At 57.8% G+C, this 20,526-nt stretch overlaps 1 protein-coding gene across 1 annotated transcript; it reads right to left on the reverse strand.

Moving 5' to 3' along the window:
- Nucleotides 1–5,862: 5,862 nt before the first annotated feature.
- On the reverse strand, nucleotides 5,863–20,318 carry RAC2 (Rac family small GTPase 2). The gene is made up of 7 exons (XM_024579223.3): nucleotides 20,159–20,318; nucleotides 17,981–18,052; nucleotides 11,393–11,510; nucleotides 10,532–10,594; nucleotides 9,925–10,084; nucleotides 7,304–7,436; nucleotides 5,863–6,615 (listed from the first exon to the last, which is right to left on the reverse strand). Exons 1-6 carry the CDS (start codon nucleotides 20,191–20,193, stop codon nucleotides 7,306–7,308), a joined length of 579 nt encoding a protein of 192 aa, XP_024434991.2. The 5' UTR covers nucleotides 20,194–20,318; the 3' UTR covers nucleotides 5,863–6,615; nucleotides 7,304–7,305.
- Between the last annotated feature and the right edge of the window lie 208 nt (nucleotides 20,319–20,526).

Below are 20,526 nucleotides of genomic sequence, written 5' to 3' on the forward strand. Positions count from 1 at the left end.
TTCAGGGATCCTGCCCTGGGTTGGCTGGGCCCAGTTCCTGGACTTCTCGGAGTCCCGCCTCCTCCACGTGGCCTCTATCTGAGCTCATGAAGACCCAGCTCAGGGGGCTGTGTACTCTCTGCGGGGCTGTGGGCTCCGAAGGGAGACTCTGTGTGGGTCGTCACTGTGTCCCCGGGCCTGGCATGGGCCTGGCACAGTAGGCGTTTGTTGCATGTTTAACGAGGAAAAGAGGAGAGCTAGCTGGTTAGTGGGTGAAGTGGAGGAGGAGGGAGGCTATGCTGAGCATCTGCTGGGTCGGGGGAGCGGCAGGCTGCAGAGGTGGTGAGGGGTCCTGAGCACCAGGCTGGGGACAGGGGTGGCCTGAGTCAAACACCAACTCCCACCCGGGGGCCTTCCCCAGTAGAAATGACCCGGGTCGGGCCTCCTCTGGGACTGGCAGGGCAGAAGGAGGAAGTGCAAGTCTACCTGTGAGCTTTGGGGGGCAGGGGAGGCTGCCTGGGAGCCATGGGGTGGCCCTGCCTGCCTGGCATTGTGGTCCTGGAGTGGGAGGCCTGGACCTGTCACCTCAGTGTCTCATGTCTGCCTGGTAACCCGGAGAGGTTGCCTGGCCTGCCTCCCCAAGACAGGACGATGCTATATAGGTGTCTTTCATCACACCCTGGCTCTCTCAAAACTAGGGCCATGTCTCCCCCTCAGACTGGAGGGCTCCCTCAAATCCAACATGTGTGCCTCCACCAGCAGACAGGTGGTTTTCCAGGAGCTGGGGCCCAGGCTCCTCCCACCCCTGAGAGCCAGGACAGAACCTGCCCCTCCCCCGTCCCCTCCAATACAACGCCTAGGCTAGGCCGGAGCGAACCCCAGGGCAGCGTAGGGGCCTCAGCTATAGATGCTGAGGTCTGTCCTCTCAAGTGAAACAAGCTGAGCCAAAATGCCTTCCCAGCCAGAATCCTGGGGCTTTGTTACTCGGGTCCCCATCAAGAGTCTTCTGGTCCATCAGTCCCCGCTGGGTCCTGCTGGGGTTGCATCCCAGCTTCCCCATTTACTTACTAGCTGTGTGATCTTGGATATGTGACTTAACTTCTCTGAGCCTCGGGCCCTCATCTTCATAGTCCCTACTGCCTAGGGTGCTTTGAGGATGGAATTACTTCTGCAGCAGCCGTTCCAGGGGCACCGCTCCAAGTTTTTTTATCCTCTGAGCTGGCAGGTTTACCAGGGCTCCTTGTTTTGTCAGCACGAGAGAGCGAGCCCAAGGGCGAGACACACTCAGGTCTCTCCTTGTGATACATATGCTAACAATCCATTGGCCAAAAGCAAGTCTCGTGGCCAAGGCTCGCATCAGTGGAGTGGGAAAGGTGCCCCTGCCCAGGAGGTGGAGGTGAGGGATGGGAGTGACCACCTGCTCGGTATCATCGAATCTACCACAGGCCCCATAATCAGGCTGGGGTCTCCTGGGCTCCTGCTCTGTAGCCAGTAGCCAGCGGCCTTGGGTGCAGAGCTCTCTGGCTGGATTTTCCCTGCTCGGGTTTAGAGAGGAATGGGTGCCGGGCTGGAGAGTGTGGAGGTGAAGGCCTGGGGTGTAACTGGTCCTCAAACGGACTCCCAAGCAGCACCCCCTCTGCCTTGTTTTCAGCCTCCTGCTTAGCCATCTGTGATGTCTGAGCTGCCTACTTGGGAGCCTCCCTGGGGTTCTGCAAGGCCAGTTGGTTTGCATCTCTTCAGGCTGCACCCCGGCCCTCCCCTCCCGCCCCGCAGTGGAACAGCAGGCTGTTAGGTTTGCCTTGCCAGGGCTCGGTTAAATCATTTACCACTTCTCCATCTGCTCTTTTGCTCCAGTGCCGTGGTTGGGGTCACAGGTGTCTCCTGGTTTCTTTGAAGATGAGAGTTTGTGTTTCTGTTTCATGTTGTCCTTGTTGTCGCGGCTGCTTTTCTGCAAGGTGGGGGTGGGGGTGGGCAGAAGCCTCTACCTCGGCACGCCAGCCCAGAGTCTCTTCCTTTCTAGTGCACTCGCGTGGCGTGTGGATCAAACCACATGCTGGGTGTTGGTTTACACATCTGTCTCTCCCACTGGCCTCTGGGGAGCCGAAGACTGGGACCCCTCTCTTTGCTTCCAGCTCCTGGCACAGTTGGCACAGAGCACGGGGTTAGTGCATGGGAACTGAACTGAGTTAAACTTCAGACTGTACCGACGACTGCTCATCACTTCACCTTCCTTGAGGCCTTCAGAAGTTTCTAGAACCATCCTAGATCTTTGTCTCCCTCCCGAGAGCCTATCCTGCCCTACTTCAGTCAGATGTCCCAAGAGGTGAACATTTCTTGGGTGACGGGAGGGTAAAGGGGGAAGGGAGGAGGGGTAAATGATGAAAGAAAAAGACAGCAGGAACGATGGCTCTCAGTCTGTTGAGATCTTGCTTCCATGTGTATCCTCTTTGGCTCAAATACATTTTTATTTTAAAAAATGTTTTTAAAGATAGCAGGGACTTGGGCTCTGAAAAGTCGGTAAAAATTGTTGGAAAAATTGAAAGCTGTCTCAGTATGCCATTTTATCACCTTGTGATTCTGTGGTTGGCTGGGCTCAGCTGGATGGCTCTTCTGCTCCACGTGGTGTCAGTTGGGGCTACAGGGATGGCCCAGCCAAGATGGCTTGTGACCATCCTTGATGGCTGGACAGCTGGGCTCACTGTGTAGCCAGCATCTACCAGGTGCCAGGACATTGCTAGGGTCATGGTGACCTATTTTAGTAGAAGGGATATTTCCCTGGGCTCTCTGGAAATTCAGAAGTTCCCCCCTGTGCTTTGAGCTCCTAAGAGTAGGCCCACGCTTGACCTTCCCTCAAAGCCTGTGTTTGGCACACAGCCTCAGTCAGTATTTGTTGAATGTTCACATTTTTTAAGGCATCTGAGACACACAGTCGTGTTTGTAAATGAGGAAGATCCCCCAGGTTGCCAGGTGGAAGCTGGAGTATAAGCAGAGACCGTGGAGGCTGGGATGCCAGCGAATAGGTGGTAACATCTGTCCAGGGAAGAGATGCAAGGCCTAGAACAGGGAATGGCAGTAGGTCAGGTAAGGAGTTGGGTTCAGCAGATATTGGGAGCCAGCCTTGTCCAGGCTTGTCCAGGCTTGGTGGCAGGTGAATCCTGGGGTGAGAGAATGAGAGGAGCCAAAAGCACCTTCAGGCCTCTGCTTTGGAAGAAGGAACGAGGAGCAGCCAGGCTCCGTGATGGAGAGCCCCAGATGGAGTACACGGAGTCTCATTGGCTGGTGCTTTCCTGCCCACCAGGCCATGACTGTGTGGTGGGGAGCCAAGTGTGAGGCATTGGCCTGGGTGGATGGGTGCTTGGGAGTAGTTGCTGTCGAGTGAGTGAGCAGCACCGGGTTGTCAGCTTCTGCCCACAACCAACAGTTCTTCCTGTTTCAAAACAGGTTTCTCTTTCCTATCTAAAGGGCCTCCAGTTCTCAGCCTTCTAGAGCAAAAACAAGTGATTTACCCTGTGTTTCAGGCCTGCTAAGCACAATCATATAGTGGAAAGAAGAGAGCGGAGCTAGAAGTCCCAATACCTCAGTTACAAATGCCATCAGCTCACAGTAACAAAAGGCCTGGCCAACGTAGAGGAAACAAATAGGCAGTTTCATTTTCCTTTCGTTCCCATAATAAGGCAGCCATTGGCATTGGTTCAGCTGCCCACCAAAGCGGTCAAAAATCCAGGTCTTTTTATCTTCCTGTTCCTCTATTCTTAGCATGTTAGCATGTGTCTTCATATTGTTGGCTTCGAGTTTGTGATGAGGCTGCTGCAGCTCCGGATATCTCATCAATATTCAAGGCAGGGAAGGGGACAGGACCAAGGGCAGTGTCAGCGAGGTTTACCATTTTTTAAGGAATTAGACAAAACTTTTCACAGATGCCACCTCTCCAGATGATTTTTATTTATATCTTGTTGGCTAGAACTGGGCGATCTTGGAACCCCAGCTGCAAAGCAGGCTGGGAAAACAAGTAGTTTTGTCTAGGGTTGGGTACATTGCCACTCTGCACAAAACTAGGATTCTGATAGCAAGGAGCATGGGTGCAGTGCTAGAGAGTGGAAAAGCAGAGTGTTTGTCTTAGGGAGGTAGGTGAGCTCTATTCCTGTGCCCTCCTATGCTTCCCTTTCCTTCTCTGCACAAAAACAGCTGCTAGTACCTACCTTGGGAGGCCAATAGGAGGATGAAATGAGATGATAAGTGCTAGGTGAGACCCCACAATGGTGAAAGAAGTAATTTACTGACATTTTTGGAATAAAGCAACGATTGTGCCCCCTGGGGTAGGCTCAGGGAAAGAAGCTCACCCTTGGCATGCAGGGAAATTCGAGGAGCAGAGGAAATTATTCGAGGAAAGGGGACCAGATCAGCTGTGCAAAGGCATGGGGTTAAAGAATGTGGCTTTGAGGAACTGAGAGTTTGGTCTGATGGCAGAGGTGTGAATGCGGGAGCAGAGACAGAGGCAGGGTGTGGCCACCATGGCTTTGAGGAAGTGAGAGTTCACTCTGATCACGGAGGTGTGAATGCAGGAGGAGAGAAGGAAGCAGGGGACAGTGGGCCCCCCTGACAGGGCTGACTCCAGAGGCCCCAGGAAGAGCAGGAGGCAGAAGGAGACTCCCCTCAGACTCTGGCCTACTAGAGGGGGCGCTGCACTCTTTTAGACATTGAAGGTTCAGGTGTGAACCTTCACACATCTGTCACATCTGTGTTCTTGGGGTGCGTCGGTCTTAATGTGGGTTCTTGTTTGTTTCAGAGAGAAGTCACTTTAAAAGCAGCCAACTCGTCTGAGTTGAAACTAATAGAGCTGGGGGGTTTCCCCGGCACCCAGTTCCTTTCGAGAGGGTGAGGTTCCTGGGAGGCCAGTGAGCTAAAGAGCCCAGCCTCAGAACTTCAGGACTTCGGGGGGCAGTGGGCGTGGTCGGGAGCTCTGGGACAGAAGAAAACAGAAACTCAAAGCAATTCACTGGCTGGGAATTGAGGACTTCTGAGCTGTCTGGGTGGGGTTTTCTGTCTCTTTTTTTATTCCTTTGTTTTAGGCTTTCTAGAGTGTCAGCTAATTATGTCAGAAACGATATGCACTCCTGGATCCACGCACCTGGATGATTCCCGCCCCCGCCCCCCCCCCCCCCCCCCCCCCGGAACAGTATCTGGCACAGAGTGAGTGCTCAGTAACTGTGCTGAATGAATGGATGAAGTTTAGATGAAGACGCGTAATTGTCCACAGGAATGGCAAGTCCGGCATTTGTAACTTGGCGAACACTAAGGTGACCAACTCCATACCAAGCACCACTGTGCTTTATGGATGAACTCCTCCAAGCCTTAAACCGTCCCACCTGTCTTTTAAAGAAATTCACCTTTGCTTAGCAACAGCTGGGACTGGCATAGCTTCCTTACGCTGTTGGGACACCTTCCTGTGACCTCCAGTAATAGTGGTTGCAGGTTTCAAGCTGCCTGACACCCATATCCCCAAATTCCAGCAAGGCCCTCAGTCTCTATTTGGGGACCAACCCCTCCACCCTGGTGCATGTGGTTTGGACAAGGCACCTCCCCTCCTCGCTCTAGCTGGCAAGTGGTCCAGGCCCAGCCAATCAGAGCACAGCAGCTCCCTACCAAATGCGATTGGTCGAAAAGTGATGCAAGACCTAAGCTGGTCCAATCAGAGTAAATCTTAATTAGAACCTTGCCTGGGGCAAACACTTGCTCTTTTTTTGCTAAAGCCCTGAGAGTCATCTTTCTGAGAATGAACCAGACAGTAGAGGGCAAAGCAAAAAGGGGCAGGAAAGGGAGCCCTGGAGACGTCACCTGAGGCCCCTCGATCACGCTGCACGGGAAGTCATGATATTTCCAAACTTGAATCAACACTTTTATTTTCTACGTAAGCAGTTGAATTGGGTTTTCTATTTGCAGGAGCAAAAGTCCTGACTAGCAGGGTCTGAAAGTTTCAAGACTCTCACAGGAAAATGCAGCTCAGGAACCTGTGAGTGGAGCAGAAAGCCTGGAGAGATGGCAGGAGTCAGCTGGACCCAGGCTTCGGATGGGCTGCACAGATGCCCAGAGATTTTAGAAAATCTGATTTGTTGTATGTTGTCCCAAAAGGAGCATGAAGACCAGAGGGACATAACTTCCGAGACCCTCATCGGAGCTTAGTAGAACTTTCGGACAGACAGGACCCCTCAGCGTTGGGGTGGACTGCCTCGCGAGAAAGTGAGAGGCCTGTCCCTGAAGACGCACAAGTGGTGGCTGGCAACCACTGGCCCCAAGTTTCCGGAGGAGATTCAGGCGCTGGGTGGGACTGGGGTAATGGGCAGATGCTGCCGTATGCGGTGCTGATGCTGCTGGCAGTAATGCAGGGGTGGCTTATTGGGTCCTGGGGCTCCCCTGGGGCCCTGGGCAGGAGCATGAGGGATCGGGATGCAGCACCTAAAGATTCACACCTTCAGACCCAGGGGGCCTCCATCATGGAGAAGACGATCAGCCAAGCTCTGCAGACATCTGCTAAGAAACGCCACAGGAAGGGGACAGCATGGCCAGCCAGGGTGCCCTTGGGCTTTAGGTGGGGTCCCTGGCAGGTCCAAACCATCTGGCTGGGAGGACTGGGACAACCTGGAAGGGAGATAGGCAGGGGGTGAGAATTTGGAGACAAGCAGGATCTACAGCCCGCTTTCCTGGCTCACAGCTCATTCCCAACTCCCAGCTGTTCCCCATCCAAGTACTAACCCAGCCCAACCCTGCTTAGCTTCCGAAATCAGAAGAGATCGGGTGCGTTCAGGGTGCTATGGCCGTAGACCCAACTCCCAGCTGTTGTTCAAGGTGGTGCCTCCCATCAGAACTGCCCACCCTGCTCTCCCTCCACTCCAAGTCCTCGCCAGCCTTTTCTGCCCCAGTAATCTCACAGCTCTGTCTTCCCTGCCTCCGGCCCTACATGTGGGTGTCATGTCTCCCCAGCTGGACTGGGCTCCCGGGGCGGGAGGGAGGCAGGGGCCGAGGCATAGTTACCCCTTGTCTTCCGGCTCTCTTGCAGGGAGGGCAGAATGGGAGTCAGGGACACCCACGTTTTGGCTCAGGTCACCTGCATTTTCTCACACCTTTGATCTTCCTTCTGGGACCTGGGCTCGCTCGGCTGGACTGGCTCAGGCAAATGGGGAAACTGAGGCCACTCGCTTCTCCCCTTCTGTCCTGGTCTAAATGCCACTCCCAGTGAAACCAAGGGCCACTGCCAGCCAGAGCCTGCTGTGTGGTGGCGGGGGCGGGGAGTGGAGGGATCCTGAAGCAGTGAGGGCGGGGCTCTTACCCCTAGAGGATGCTGCAAGGGCGCTTCTGCGGCCGCGTGGGCTGGGGACACAGGACAGCCCGGATTGCTTCGTCAAAGACAGTCTTCAGGCCTCGCTGGGTGAGAGCTGAGCACTCCAAGTATTTCACCGAATCTGGGGCATGGCAGCAAGAGGGCAGAGGCCTAGGTCAGGGGTGGGTCCAGGACCAAACCCCTCCTAGGACACACAACTGCACCTGGCTGTGGGGGCCACCTGGGCCATGTGGCTCCAAGCAGGGAACTGACCCCCTGTGCCTGTTTTTTCCTGATGTCAGTGGGAGGTTCAGACCTACAAGAGCAGGCCTGTGCCTTTTTTGGACACATAAACCCTTAATCTGTGGAAGGGAGGCAGGAATTTTGATGCTTTTCTGGGAAGAAAAGGCTCAAGCTAGTGACCGAACCTCCCCATGCCTCAGTTTCTCCTAGAACTTAGCCACTTTCCTGCCTCCACACTTTCCCCATGGGGCCTGAGGCACTCCGGGTCCCCTCACCAGGTCTTTCCAAGTGTCGCCTGACCATTCCTTAGCGTCATCCCATTTTAAAGATAAGGAAACTGAGGCTCCTAGAGGTGAGGTCATTTGTCCAATGTCACACGCCGCCATGGGGGATCTGGGGGCCCTCAGCGGGAGGAGAGGGACTTGGAGAGCGCCTGCTTCCTCCCAGGAGGGGACAGGCCTCCTCCCATGTGACCTCTCAGGGCTAACTAAAGCCAGGGCCCAGACAGTGACAAGAGCAGGCTGAGTCCCTGCTCCCAAGGCCAGTGCTCCATGGCCTTCTGGAAGGAACCTGTGTGAGTTCCACGTCCACTACAACCCAAACAGTTTTGCTGAAGTGAGGCGACTGCAAATCCCTTCCTCAAGAAGCTCCCCTTCGAAGCTGCTCTGAGAAGGAAGAGGGAGAACCCATGTGCCTGGCCCCCACGGAGGGCTCCGGCCACATCAGCGGTGATTGCCAGCTGGGCTTGAGCTGCCCCTACAGCCTATCACTCCTCCTTACCAGAAGGGGAGGAGACCTGGTGGGCGCTGTCCTTCTCATCAGCTCCGCAGCCAGAGCTCCTCTCTTCCCCCCCACCCCCGCGCCCCACTCCGGGCCTCCTCCCCCTGGGCCTGGGCAGGTCCAAGACTAGTTCAAATTCCCCACCCCTGCCCCTCACCCTCCCATCTGGGATCAGCTCCAGGAGGGATTAGCTAGAGGCCAAGACAGGGCCACTACGTCATCTGCTTATAGAGGAGAAAGAACTTTGGGGGGACTCTGTAGGCTGCCTTGTGCAGGTGGGGAGACTGAGGGCCAGGGAAGAGTCACTGGCTCAAGGCCACACACACAGTCAGTGCCAGAGCCAGGGCCAGCATCCAGACCTTCCTGCCTCTTCCAGTCCCAAAGCACGTGCCGTAGAAGGGAGATGGTCGCCTGTAGGCTGGAGAGTCAGTCTTGGGGGCAGGAGTCCAGGGGGACAGCCTGATCTAGCAGAAGCGAAGGCAGGGCTGCAATCCCTGATATTTGGAGGGAAGACCAGCAGGTCCAGGAGGCAGAGCCCCCAGCATGGGGCACGGGGCCCAGGGCTTAAGCAGCATCTTGAGGTCCCCAAGGGAAGGTGGCCATGTAACTAGGCTAGTCACAGGGAGGGGGCGGTGGCAGCTGCGGTTTCTCTTCCTGTGAAGAGACAAGAGTCCCCAGGGCCCTCCCAGTTCCGGCGGAAGGAAGAGTGGTGGGGCTGAGGCAGGGACAGGGGCTGGGTGTGGAGGCCCAACTGATGCAGGGGCCAAACCCAGGGCCGGAGGGACCCTGGGGTGAGGCAGAGTGTCCTGGGTAGTGGGGCCGCTCCTCATTGTGGCCAAACCCACTGTTGGTCCAGGACCTGTAGGCAGGTCAAGGCCTGACCAGTGACAGCAGGTCTCGACACCATGAAAAAGACCAGCCCCATCAGTCATCGCCTCTCTGGTGCAGGCAGCCCTGGGCCACCCCAGCATGCCCCCAAGCCAGCCATTTGCCGTCCTGAGTTCTAATCCCAGTTCTGCCACCTATTAGCTGTGTGACTTTTCAAAGTCACTTCACTTCTCGGGTGCAGCGATCAGGGGGCAGAGAGGAGTTGGGCTGAGGGACAGGGGGCGCGTGGGGAGGAGACAGAGTGGAGGCCCTTGCCCCTCAGAACCAAGGTACAAGCACCTCCTCCAAGAAGCCTTCCTGGAAAACCCAGACCTGACTTGGCTGCTTGTCCCCTAAGCAGCCACAGCACAGCCCACTCCATCCCTGCTCTGTCTGTGCAAAACACTCTTTGTTTCAAGATCTGATTATGGGTTATATTACTACTACTACTAATGAACACAGCCTGCTTCCCACGTGCGGGCGCTGCTCCCGGGGCTTCACATGCATTAATTCATCAAATTCTCCCAGCTGCCCAGAATTATTATGACAGCTGGGATTTCCTGATGAGGAAACAGGCACAGAGATGCTAAGTGATCGGCCCAGGGTCACACAGCCAGTCCACGACACAGCCAGGGTTTGAACCGCACAGCCTGGCCCCTGAGCCCATGTTTGTGATGAGCAGAGGCTGAGTTGGGGCTCCCCCTGCACCCAGCTCCCCTCTCCGAGCCCGAGCCTCATACCAATCTCCTTGGCCAGTGCCAAGCCCTGTGGGTAGGTAATAGGCGCCAGTTTCTTCTCCTTCAGCCGCTCGATGGTGTCCTTGTCGTCCCGCAGGTCCAGCTTGGTGCCCACCAGGATGATGGGCGTGCTGGGGCAGTGGTGCCGCACCTCGGGAAACCACTGGGCGGGGGTGGTGAGAGAGGGCACACATTTGTGTAGGAAGCAGAGGCAGAGTGAGAGTGCGGGAGAAGAGGGGCCCCAGGGGGTGAGAAGATACGAGGTGGGCATGAGGTGCGAGGAGAAGAGAGATGTGGGGTTGCATGGTAGGAAAAGAGGAGGCATGATTTTGTGCGGAGATCAGAGGCAGGCATGAGGGTGTGCGGGGAGGAAGGAGGGCAGGGTTACAGAGGGCAGAGAATGAAGCTGGCACTCCCAACCCCATCGGGTACCCCCTCCAAATCTCATCCCCAGAGTCCCCCCAGCCCTGGGTGGCACTGGGACCCTCTCAACCCATACCCTCTGCTGCCCCAGGGACAGGGATCAAGGTGCCGGTCCCTCCTTCCTTTTCTCAGGGTTACCTACCTCCCAGCCCCCCGGACCCCTCAGGCCCTGCTCAGCCCCGCTCACCTTGGCACGGACATTCTCATAGGAAGCTGGACTGACGAGGGAGAAGCAGATGAGGAAGACGTCCTGGGGACAGAGCAGGCAGGGGTCACCTGTGAGGGGAGGCCCAGGTGTGTCCCACCTGTGCCCCTCCCCATCCCTGGCCGCACTGAGCAGTGGAGGAGCCCAGGGGACACTGCGGGGCAGGGGTGCCTGCCCGCCTGCCACCAGGCAGCTGCTAGTTTACCCAGCAGTTCCCAAAGGCCAGGATCTGTCTTAGTGGTTCATCCTCACATAGCCCCCTAATGCAGGGCTGCCACCCCCATTCCGCAGATGGGAAGAGTGAGGCCACCACGGTTAATGGGTTTGCTGTCTGGAGCTCCAGAATCCATACTCCTGACCAGGCACTCACTGCCCCGCCGTCTGGTTAACAGCCCCAGCCCTGGAGGGAAGGTCAAGGTTGGGGGCGGGGGGTGAAGTGGTGGCTGCCCAGCAACCGCAGAGTCACCTGCAGGCTTTCCCCCTCTCTTCTCTCCTCACCCAGCACACCCAGCACACCTGGGGTTCATTGTCCTGGGCTCCCCATTAAAGCCCCATCCTGGGTCTGCCTGCCCCACCCACAGGGAACCAGGTGGTACCAGAGCCCATGGCGGGGGGTAGGGGGTGGGACTGGGAAGAGGGCAGAGTGGTAACTGGGGACTGAGGGAGGGCTGAGGGCAGAGGGAGGAGTCCCTGGCTGTGCCTACGGAGGACAAGGCAGCGTCCTCAGGCTGGGTCCTGAGGTGGAGGTCAGGGTTCACCAGGCCAAGCTGGCCCAAGGCCACCACACGCAGAGGGAACAAGGCGAGCAGAGGCCAGCTGGCAAGGGAAGGGGTGGGAGCTCACCGTCTGCGGGTAGGAGAGTGGCCGGAGGCGGTCATAGTCCTCCTGCCCGGCAGTGTCCCATAGCCCCAGGTTCACGGGCTTGCTGTCCACCATCACGTTTGCTGAGTAGTTGTCAAACCTGTGGGGAGGAGGCAAGACAGAAGGGTCAGCCCCGCAGCCCCGCAGCCCAGGGCCCTCCAGCCCGGCCCCGTGTGGTTTCCGGGTGGAGGCTGAGGCCCAGAGAGGGCCTGCAACAGGACCAAAGGCAAACAGCACTCTGCAGTGAAGTGGGTTTCCGCTTTTTTCCCGTTACTGACCCACAACCTAAAGAATTTTAAACTCAGGTAAGCATAAAGGGGAAAGCATTGTCTCAATCATTTCCTTGCCCTCACCTATCCTTTGGAGAGGTGCTTTTTCAAGGCTGCATAATATTCCTTGTAAGTTTTATCAGCATAAATTCACCCACCTCCTATGCTGGACATTGAGGCCGGTCACCCAGGGTTTGCTACACTAGGGTTTACCCCCACCTCGGGCTGGATAACCGCGGAAGCAAACCCTGCGATGAGTAGGTGGTACAAGGGTTTATTCAGGATGTGAGCCTGGGCAGCTACAGGAGGTCTGAGGGGAGGAGACAGGGAAGGGGCAGCAGCAGACACAGGGCAAGTGAGGGACCTGTTACTACTGTGGGTGACTGGGGCTGGGGCCAGCTGGGGCCACCTGGGAGACCGTAGGGACCGTGCTCAGGGTGCCCCCCAGAGGCAACAGGAAGCTAGGGTATTATCCACCACCCCCATCTTCCGCTGGGAGAGGGATGTCTCTGGGTGCTCCTTCCCTGGTTTCCCAACCCACCCTGAGGGCACACTGGAAGCTGTCAGTCACGGGAGATTTGGGGAAAAGCCACTGGCACGTGCTACAGAGACACCCCTGACTTGCCAAAGGGATAGTCTGGGGCGCATACAACAACTGCTGACCTCTCTCTGCCAGCTGACAGCAGAGAGGCCTCCAGGGCAGTGAAATGAGCTGCCAGCATTTTAAAAAATGATTCAGTTCAACAGTATTTCTCATGACACGTGTCCCTGAGTTGAAGGTTCTGGTTCCTCATGCTGTAGAAGAGAAAACTGGGATCAGAGAGGTCTAGCGACTTGCTCAAGGACACACAGCCAGTGAGTGTCCAAACAAGGTGAGATGCTAGTGCTCACTGACTTATGCCACACCTGTGCTTCCACAGATGCTCCTGCCCTGTCCCTGAGGGCTAGAGACACCACCTGTCTCTCTCCACTGAGGTCACCCACGCAGGCCATCGTCCCCTGACCTGGCCCAGTGAGGCCTCGGGCTCTTCCAGTTTCTCTTCCTACTCCTCGTGACCAGCCAAGCTGTTTCCCAGGCCCGGCTCACACTGCCCACCCCCCCCCCCCCCCCGTACTTGTTCACGCCGTGTCCCCTGCCTGGAGTGGCCTGTCCACCTCTCCTTGTCCAAATATTCCCACTCACCACACTCTCCAGGCCTCTGCTCCAGTCTGCGTCTCTCTCTCTCTGGATGGAATATACTTCCACCCCCTTTCGCCCTTATCTCCTATCCATGCTTCAAAACCCTGCCCAGGCAGCTCCTCCTTTGTGGGGAAACCTCTGTGCCACCTCCTTCCCTGTCCCCCACCTGGACAGAGTTCGTCATTCTCTCCCACAGGCACCCACTTTGCCTTGACCCTGAGCAGGCACCTTGTGTGCCTCTGTCCCACCGTGTGGGCAGGGCCTGTGCCTGCTCCAGCTCTGCAGTCTCAGGCCTGGCAGCAAGGACAGACACAGGTGGGACAGAATTAAAGCAAACTGAATGGAAGCCCTCGGGATGCCACCTCCTCCATGCTATTCAGTGACAGGCTGCAGAAGCCCTGACTCTTCAGAGTAATTCTGAAGACACCTGTCCCGAGAAAGACCGTGCATACCAAAAAAATAAATAAAAACTGACATTTTTAACACACCATACTCGGTCAGCCCTGGGGAGTGTGCCTGGTCACCTCTCAGTCGCTCAGGTGGCCCTGCTCCCTCCTGCCTGGGAAGCTCCCGAACACACAATCCTGACTTCCCAGTCTTCCTCCCACTGCTTGGCTGACTCTTACATAATCCCTCCTCCAGACTTATCCCAATGTCACCTCCTCCAGGAAGCCTTCCCTGACTCTCAGCCAAGTTGGGGTCCCCCCGGCAAGCTCTGGGGAACTCAGTACCCCCAAAAGCAGACACCAAGCCTGGCTTGGTCCTCACTGCACCCTGAGGCCAGTACCGCCTTTGCACATAGTAGGTGCTCTGTGTACCTACTCTGGGCACCACCCATCCTGCCATGGGATTTCAGGTCTGGGGACACTCCACTGGGCATGATGGGAAAAAAAGTACCTGCCTTGTCTTTGGCTCCACCAGAAACACCCCTTTAGGATAAGCTTAGGGTTTGGGGACACTTTTTCCTCTAACATCCCATCTGAAACTCTGGTGCCCAAAAGCCACCCAAAACTCCGGAGCCAAAGGTGTCTGTCTTCTCTGGACCACCCCCAGGCACTTAGGGACTGTGGCCAGCACCTGGGACCTGCAGCAGCACCGAGCAACTACTCTGGGGCCCGGCAGAGGGCAAGGGGCCTTCATACGTTAGGTCTGGGAGGCCCACGTGACCTGAGACACTAGGACCTCAAGTGACTCCATTAGACAGAAGAAGAAACCAAGGCCCCGGGGAAGATAAGCAATTTTTTTCAAGACCAGCCAGCTCATAAGCACAGGAGCTGGGACTTGAACCCTGCTCCTGCCCAACACCGCTTAGTGAACCCGGGGACAGCCGCCTGGAGTCAGTCACCCAGAGCTGGGAGGGAACAGAGTTCCTTTTGAAGCCCTGTCCCTGCTGTGTGACCCTCGGTGAGTAAACGAGCGTCTCTGAGCCTCACTTTCTTCGCTGGGAAAAAAGCCCTATCTCTTGGGGCCATTGTGGGGCCCAAATGGACAGAACACATTTAAGCCGCCCCACAGGGAGGTGCTGAGAAGCCGAGTAATCTCATGTCCAATGTCCCTACACACCCCTGCACGGGCCGCTGCCCAGATAAGCTGTCAGGGCCAGAGGGGCTGCCGCAGGGACTCGTCAGTGATCTGCAGCTCCCGGGGGTCCCCCTTATCTTAGAGACCCGCAGGCTGCCAGGACGGGAGGACCTCACATCCCACGTCCAGTGAGGGGACTGAGGCTCACAGGCAGGAGGTCAGCGGCAGAGCCAGGGCTGGGTCCTGTCGCCCAGCTCAGAGCCCCGTGGGAAGCGCCGCTGCGATTTCATGGCCATCCAGGGACTCACTGGAGTTTGAGCCAGGGATGGGAGCTACCTCCAAACTCTGGGGGTGCAGGGAGCTCACATTTGCTGAGCACCCAGGGGTGCCAAGCACTGTTCCAGGCCCTTCATACTTCGATCTTTTCAGTGGGCCCAGGAAGTGGAAGTTTGCCATTGTCCCCATTTTATACTTGAGGAAACTGAAAATCAGAGAGTGGGAATGACCTGCTCAAGGTCACACAGCTGGGATGTTTTCACCCAGAGTCTGTGCGGCCTCTTCCTGCCCTTCCCAGGGCCGCCAGCCCAGCCCTGACCCTAGACTGGAGTGGAGGAGGAAAATGGGGCAGGTGAAAGGGGCGCCCTCATTCTTCCAGCACCTACCTTCTCAGGGCAGGCTGGACTGTGACCTGCCTGCAGTGTGTTCGGCCCTGTTCTAGAGGCTGGTGGGACAGCTGGGGACAGGGCCCTGACCCCCCAGAGCTCCCAACCCAGCGGGGAAGGCAGGTCAGGACAGGCTATGAAGATCATCAAGCAGGATGGTGGGCGGGAGGGGCCTGCGAGGAGGGAGGGGCCACATTTGACAGGGGGTCAGGGAGGTGACACCCAAGCCAGGAACCGAATGACGGGAAGGGGGAAGTGCAGAGGCTTATGGGAAGCTGGAGTGCTGGGATGGTTGGGGAGGAGGGGGCAGCTTTCAGGGCTTTGAACTCCAGCATGGGAGACGGGCTGTAACAGTGAAGGGGAGCTAGGGCAGGGATTTAAGGCAGAGTGTGGCTCCCCCTGATTTTCACAGTTGAAAGCTCACCTGGGCTTCCCTTTGAGAAAGGCTAGAAGGAGGAGTGGGGGACAAGGGAGACCGCCTGGGCCACAAGCTCCCACGGGCAGTGTGTTCCCGCCATGTCTTTGTCCCCCCAGCACCCAGCAGGCTTCGGTCTCCTCATCTGTGAAATGGGGGTCTAACCCTGAGCTGCTCACCCGCTGCTGCTGGGAGCAAGCTGAGCTCAGTTCCCTGCTTATCTGATTTTGTGCGGTGGCATGCGCCTCCCTGTCCCCAGCAAACCGTACTGCCCCCCTGCCCCAGAAGCCTTTCTGACCTTTATCTCTGTGCCTGTTTTGCCAACCCCACTCTCCTCAGCTGCCCCCACACTTCAATGTCAAGGGCTCAGTACAACTTATCCCCCCATCCCCGGTCCCCCATCACAGGGGCGCACAGGTTGTAGCAGGGGCCACTCTGCCTGGGGTGTGTCCAGAGCTGAGCCACTCTGCACTGGAAGACAAAGAAGGGTGGCAGGCAGGCCTGGTCACACACTTCGCAGAGTCCAGGGCAAAATGATAACAGAAGCCCTTGTTCTGAAATTAGGAGTTCCTTGTTCTGAAATTAGGAGTTCCAAGCTGGGGACATGCGGGTGTTAAAGCCAGCGTGGCCCTTCCCAAGCACGGGGCCCTGTGTGGCTGCCTGGCAGACACAGCGCTGTGAGGCCAGTCCTAGTCTGCGAGTCCTGGGAAGGCAGACCTCGTCCGGTCCATTCTGTCTGTCCTTCTGCAAGGTTGTCCAGGACAACCGACTCCACCAGGGGCCAGTCTCTCCATGTTGCTGGGAGCAGCTGGAGCACCGCCCTGCACTGGAAAGGACACCTCCCATCCCCCTGTGCAGCGGACTCACCCAGGCAGTGAGCTCGGGACCTCCCAGCCCAGCCCCCACCTCTAGAGAAGAGGACACTGAGGCTCAGAGGGAGGAAGTGACTGGTGTAAGGTCCCTTGGCAAGGTCCCCACAGCCCGACTGGGACAGGCAGAGGCAGGAACACACTGCTGGTGACAATGGCCTTCTGCAGAAGCTGCCTTAACCTGACTACATACCTGCTTCACTGCTCAGCCTAGAGCCAGCCCTCCCCCAGCACCAGGAGGTGCGGACAGACGTTGGACAATTGACGGCGAACGGCAGTTAAGGGCAAGTGTGGGGAGAGGTGTGCACTGGCACCAAACCACCTGGGGGTTGGGGACCGAGCTAGGGCAGTGATGGGTTTCCCAGGCTCCCTATCCAGGTTTCCCTGCCCTGTCCCGGCTGCCTGCCTTCCTCCTGACCCAGGCAGGCCCGTGCCCCAGGGAGGAATACCAGTACAGGGAACTCGGGCCCCGTAGTGGCTGTGAGTCTCAGCTTACCCATGAGTGACCTGGTGTCATAATACCCAGCTCCCCTGAGGATCAAATGAGGTCACACATGTGTGACATGTTGTGGGGGCCAGCTCACAGCAGGCCCTAAAAAGATGGCAGCTGTTTTAATCGGTCCTCCTACAGGTTCCCCATGACCTTCAGTTCAGGTCAACTGCGAACCTATCTACTGTGTCCAAGACACGCATAGACCATGTTGTGCACGGGCACTGTGCTGAGACAGTGGGGGACAGTAAAATCACCCGGGGAGTGAGAGGCCCCTTCAGGCTAGAGCAGAAAGGCTTCCTGGAGGAGGGGGCACTAGAACTGGGCCTGGCAGTCTTAGCCGTGTGGACAAGCAAAGGACAAGTACTCCAGGCAGGGGGGGGCAGCCTGGGCAAAGGTCCTGAGGCAGAAACGCCCAAGAATGTTTGGTGAACTGAAAGGGGCCGTGCTGCTAGCAGGGAAGGGTGAGAGGCGACCACACAGAGCCTTGAATGCTGTGTCACAGAGCTGGGAGGTTGTCCTGGGAGTGATGGGGGCCACTGGGGACCAGGGGGCGGGGAGGGGCTGGTGCTTCCCCCTTATCCTTCCCTCCCAGAGTCTGACACCCACACTTTGTTACATACGTGTAGAATGACAACCCTGACTCCACGTCTGATGAGAGAACGGGCTTCTGATTGGCCCCAGATGGCACTGCCTTCTCCCCCAACACACGTGCACATGTGCACACACACACACACGCACACAGGTGTCCTGCTGCCTCTGCTCCTTGTTGTCAAAGCCCTCCAGAACCTCCTCTTTCCCACCACCCGGGCCCTCTCCTCCACTTCTCTGACCCAGCCCCTCTTCCCACCCTGCTCTGCTCGGGCCAGCCCTCCCCACCTCCCTCCTGCTCCCCTCCAGCACCTCGCACCCGGACACAGTCTCCCTCCATGCGAGGGACCCTCAGCCCTCATCCTGGCAGTGCACCTGGCAGCCGTGGTGGGGGCCCCTCCAGCCAGAGCATTAGGCAGCTCTGCCAGGCAGACTGGCTGGGGCACCTCCCGGTTGCTCGACCCCCAAGTGCCCCCTGCCATGGCCAGTGCACAACAAGTGCGCGGAGAGGGGGTGGGCCTGGCGATGCGTGTCTCCCCACCCCCGAGCACCCCGCCCACCCAGCAGACTCACACGGTGGGGATGTACTCTCCCGGGAAGGCGTTGGTTGTGTAGCTGATGAGAAGGCAGGTCTTGCCAACGGCTCTGAAAGACAGGAAGTTTCAGAGGACATCGGTCACCGGCCCTGCCCAGCCGCCTAGCCCAGTCCTCAGGGAAGACCCAGGCTCCCCACCCTCTGGGCCTCAGTTTCCTTAGCTGAGGGTCCCTGTGTCAGTGCTTTTAAACCTGAGAGCCTTAGAGTCACCTGCAGAGTTTGTGAAAGTGCAGGCTTCAGGTCCAACCCGGGAGACGCCGCTCCACGGTTGTGGGGTGGAACTGGGAACCTGTGTTTTGGAAAAGCTTTCCCAGGTGACACCGACGTGGGACCAAGGGTTAAGGGCAGGGGGTGCCCAAGACACCCCCTGAACTGGATGATGCTGCAGGGCCCCCAGTGCTTGACCAGGGCTCTGCCATCACACACCTGGGCCACTGCCTGCCAGCAGCATGGACATAGGCTAGTCAGTTAACCTCCCTATGCCTCAGTTTCCCCATCTAGAGACTAGGGATAAGATGAGCCCATCCTCAGAGGAGTGCTCTCAAAAGTAAATTGGACGAAGCCCATAAGCAACCCAAGCACAGTGCAGGCTCAGCCGTGCCTCCAGCTGGTGGGGAAGCCCACCCTCCACTGTTCTTCCTCACAGCAGGCACAGCGGTTACGAGCTCAGAGTTTTGGAGTCAGAGAGACCTGGGTCCAAATCCCATGAGGCCTTGGGTCAATTATTTCATATCTTTGAGCTTTGCTTCTCCCCCTGTAAAATGGGCTTAATGTTTGGGTTGGTGAGAGGGTAAAATACAGGGTGTGGCTAAGCCCAGGGCCCTGTGCATAGTAAGTGCTAAATAAACAGTGATCGCCCTTTGTTTGGACTGTCTGGCCCAGCCTGCTGGGCTGGGAGGGCACACAGGTAGAAGCCAAAGGGACAGCCCTGCCCCCCTTGCCTGGCTCCACTGTTTTGTCACTTCCTGTTTGGAGGAGCTGGCTGCCCTGTCCCCCCCACCTCACCCTCCCCAGGGCCTGCCAGCAAGGTAACTTTGAATGACTGGAACGTTGCCCTTGGCTTCCGCCCTCCCCTCCTCAGATCTGATACAAAGCAGAAGTGGGCAGGCGGGAAGATAACGGCCAGTGGTGCCTCAGAGTCAGCTGAGGGCAGCCTGCTGCACTGGCCCGCCCGGGAGACCCGTCAGAGTCCAAGCAAGCCGGGGCCACAGGGACCCGGGCCAGGACAGATCCGCGTCTCTCTGCCCCTCTGTAGGATGATGAGGGGCCTGCGAAGCTAGAACATGCTGGGAGGGGCTGAGATGCACCTACAGACAACCCCGGGTGCTCCCATGGGCTGGATGGACGCTGACACATTGTCCCCAGGAGGCACCAGAGGCTGGCGTTCGGACCTGTCCTCTCACAGCTGAGGAAACTGAGGCCCACAGGAGGACAGGACAACCCGAGGCCACTGAAATCTTACTGCCGAGAAGGTGCCTCGGCCCAGCCTGTCCCAGAATGACCCCCACAATCACATCTGTTCTCCCCCTCCCTCCCTAGCTCTGCCTCTCCTGTCCCCACCTTCTGCTCCGCACCCCAGCCCCCACACATCCTCCCAACCAGGCGGCCCCAGGGTGCGGGGCGCAGGCTGACGTTTATTGAGCACACACTCTGTGCAGGGCAGTCACCCCAAATGCCTGAAGTGACCCCCATCGACTCCGGTGGGAGTTCCCAGGTGGCCAAGCTGAGGTTCAGAGAGGTGCTGTGACTTGCCCAAGGCCACACAGCAGCATAAGCCAGCGACTACAGCCCAGCTCAGCCTGGGGACAGGGACCAGATTTTGGTTCCCCACCCACCACCTACATGCACAGAGCTGAAGACCGAGGTCCCATGGGAGAGCTGCCCCAGCACTCCACAGGCGAGGGGCCCTAGGCACCCCCCCCCACCCGCAGTCCTATACCCTCCACCCAGGAAGCTTCCAGGGTGAGGTGGCCAGAGAGAGCGGAGCTGTCCTCTGCCCACCCAGGGCTCCCTCTGGTTCCTGGGAGATGGGACCGTTCCTCCTGGCTGCCTCCCAAGGACTCCTACAGGTAAAGGGGCTTCCCCAGGGACATCTGTGCAGGGGGGTCTCAGGACTCCCCAGGAGGGCCTGCAAGGAAGTTCAGCCAGGTACCTACCCATCTCCCACCACCACGCATTTGATGGCCTGCATTGTGCCCGGGACCTGGGAGGCAGCAGAGGTGCCCTCGGAGCGCTTCTGCGGCACCAAGGGTGTGGAGAGCCTGGTGAGGGCCCGGCAGGGGAGCAGCAGCAGCCAGGAGGCAGGAGGAAGCGGAAGGGGAACTTGCCCAAGCTGCTGCCCCCACAGCCGTTTGTAGGAGGCGGGGCATGCGGTCTGGTGGAACAGCTGAGGGGACCTCAGGTGCTGGGCTGGGCCCTGGCCAATGCCCCCCCTCACATTGCTGCTCTGGCCCGCTGGAGCACCAGCTGGAGCCCAAGGGACCCTCTCAGCTGGGGACTCACTCCCACAGAAAGGGCCAGAGTT

The sequence above is a fragment of the Desmodus rotundus genome, chromosome 3 (genome assembly GCF_022682495.2).
Source record: "Desmodus rotundus isolate HL8 chromosome 3, HLdesRot8A.1, whole genome shotgun sequence".
In the NCBI taxonomy this organism is placed as follows: Eukaryota; Metazoa; Chordata; class Mammalia; order Chiroptera; family Phyllostomidae; genus Desmodus; species Desmodus rotundus.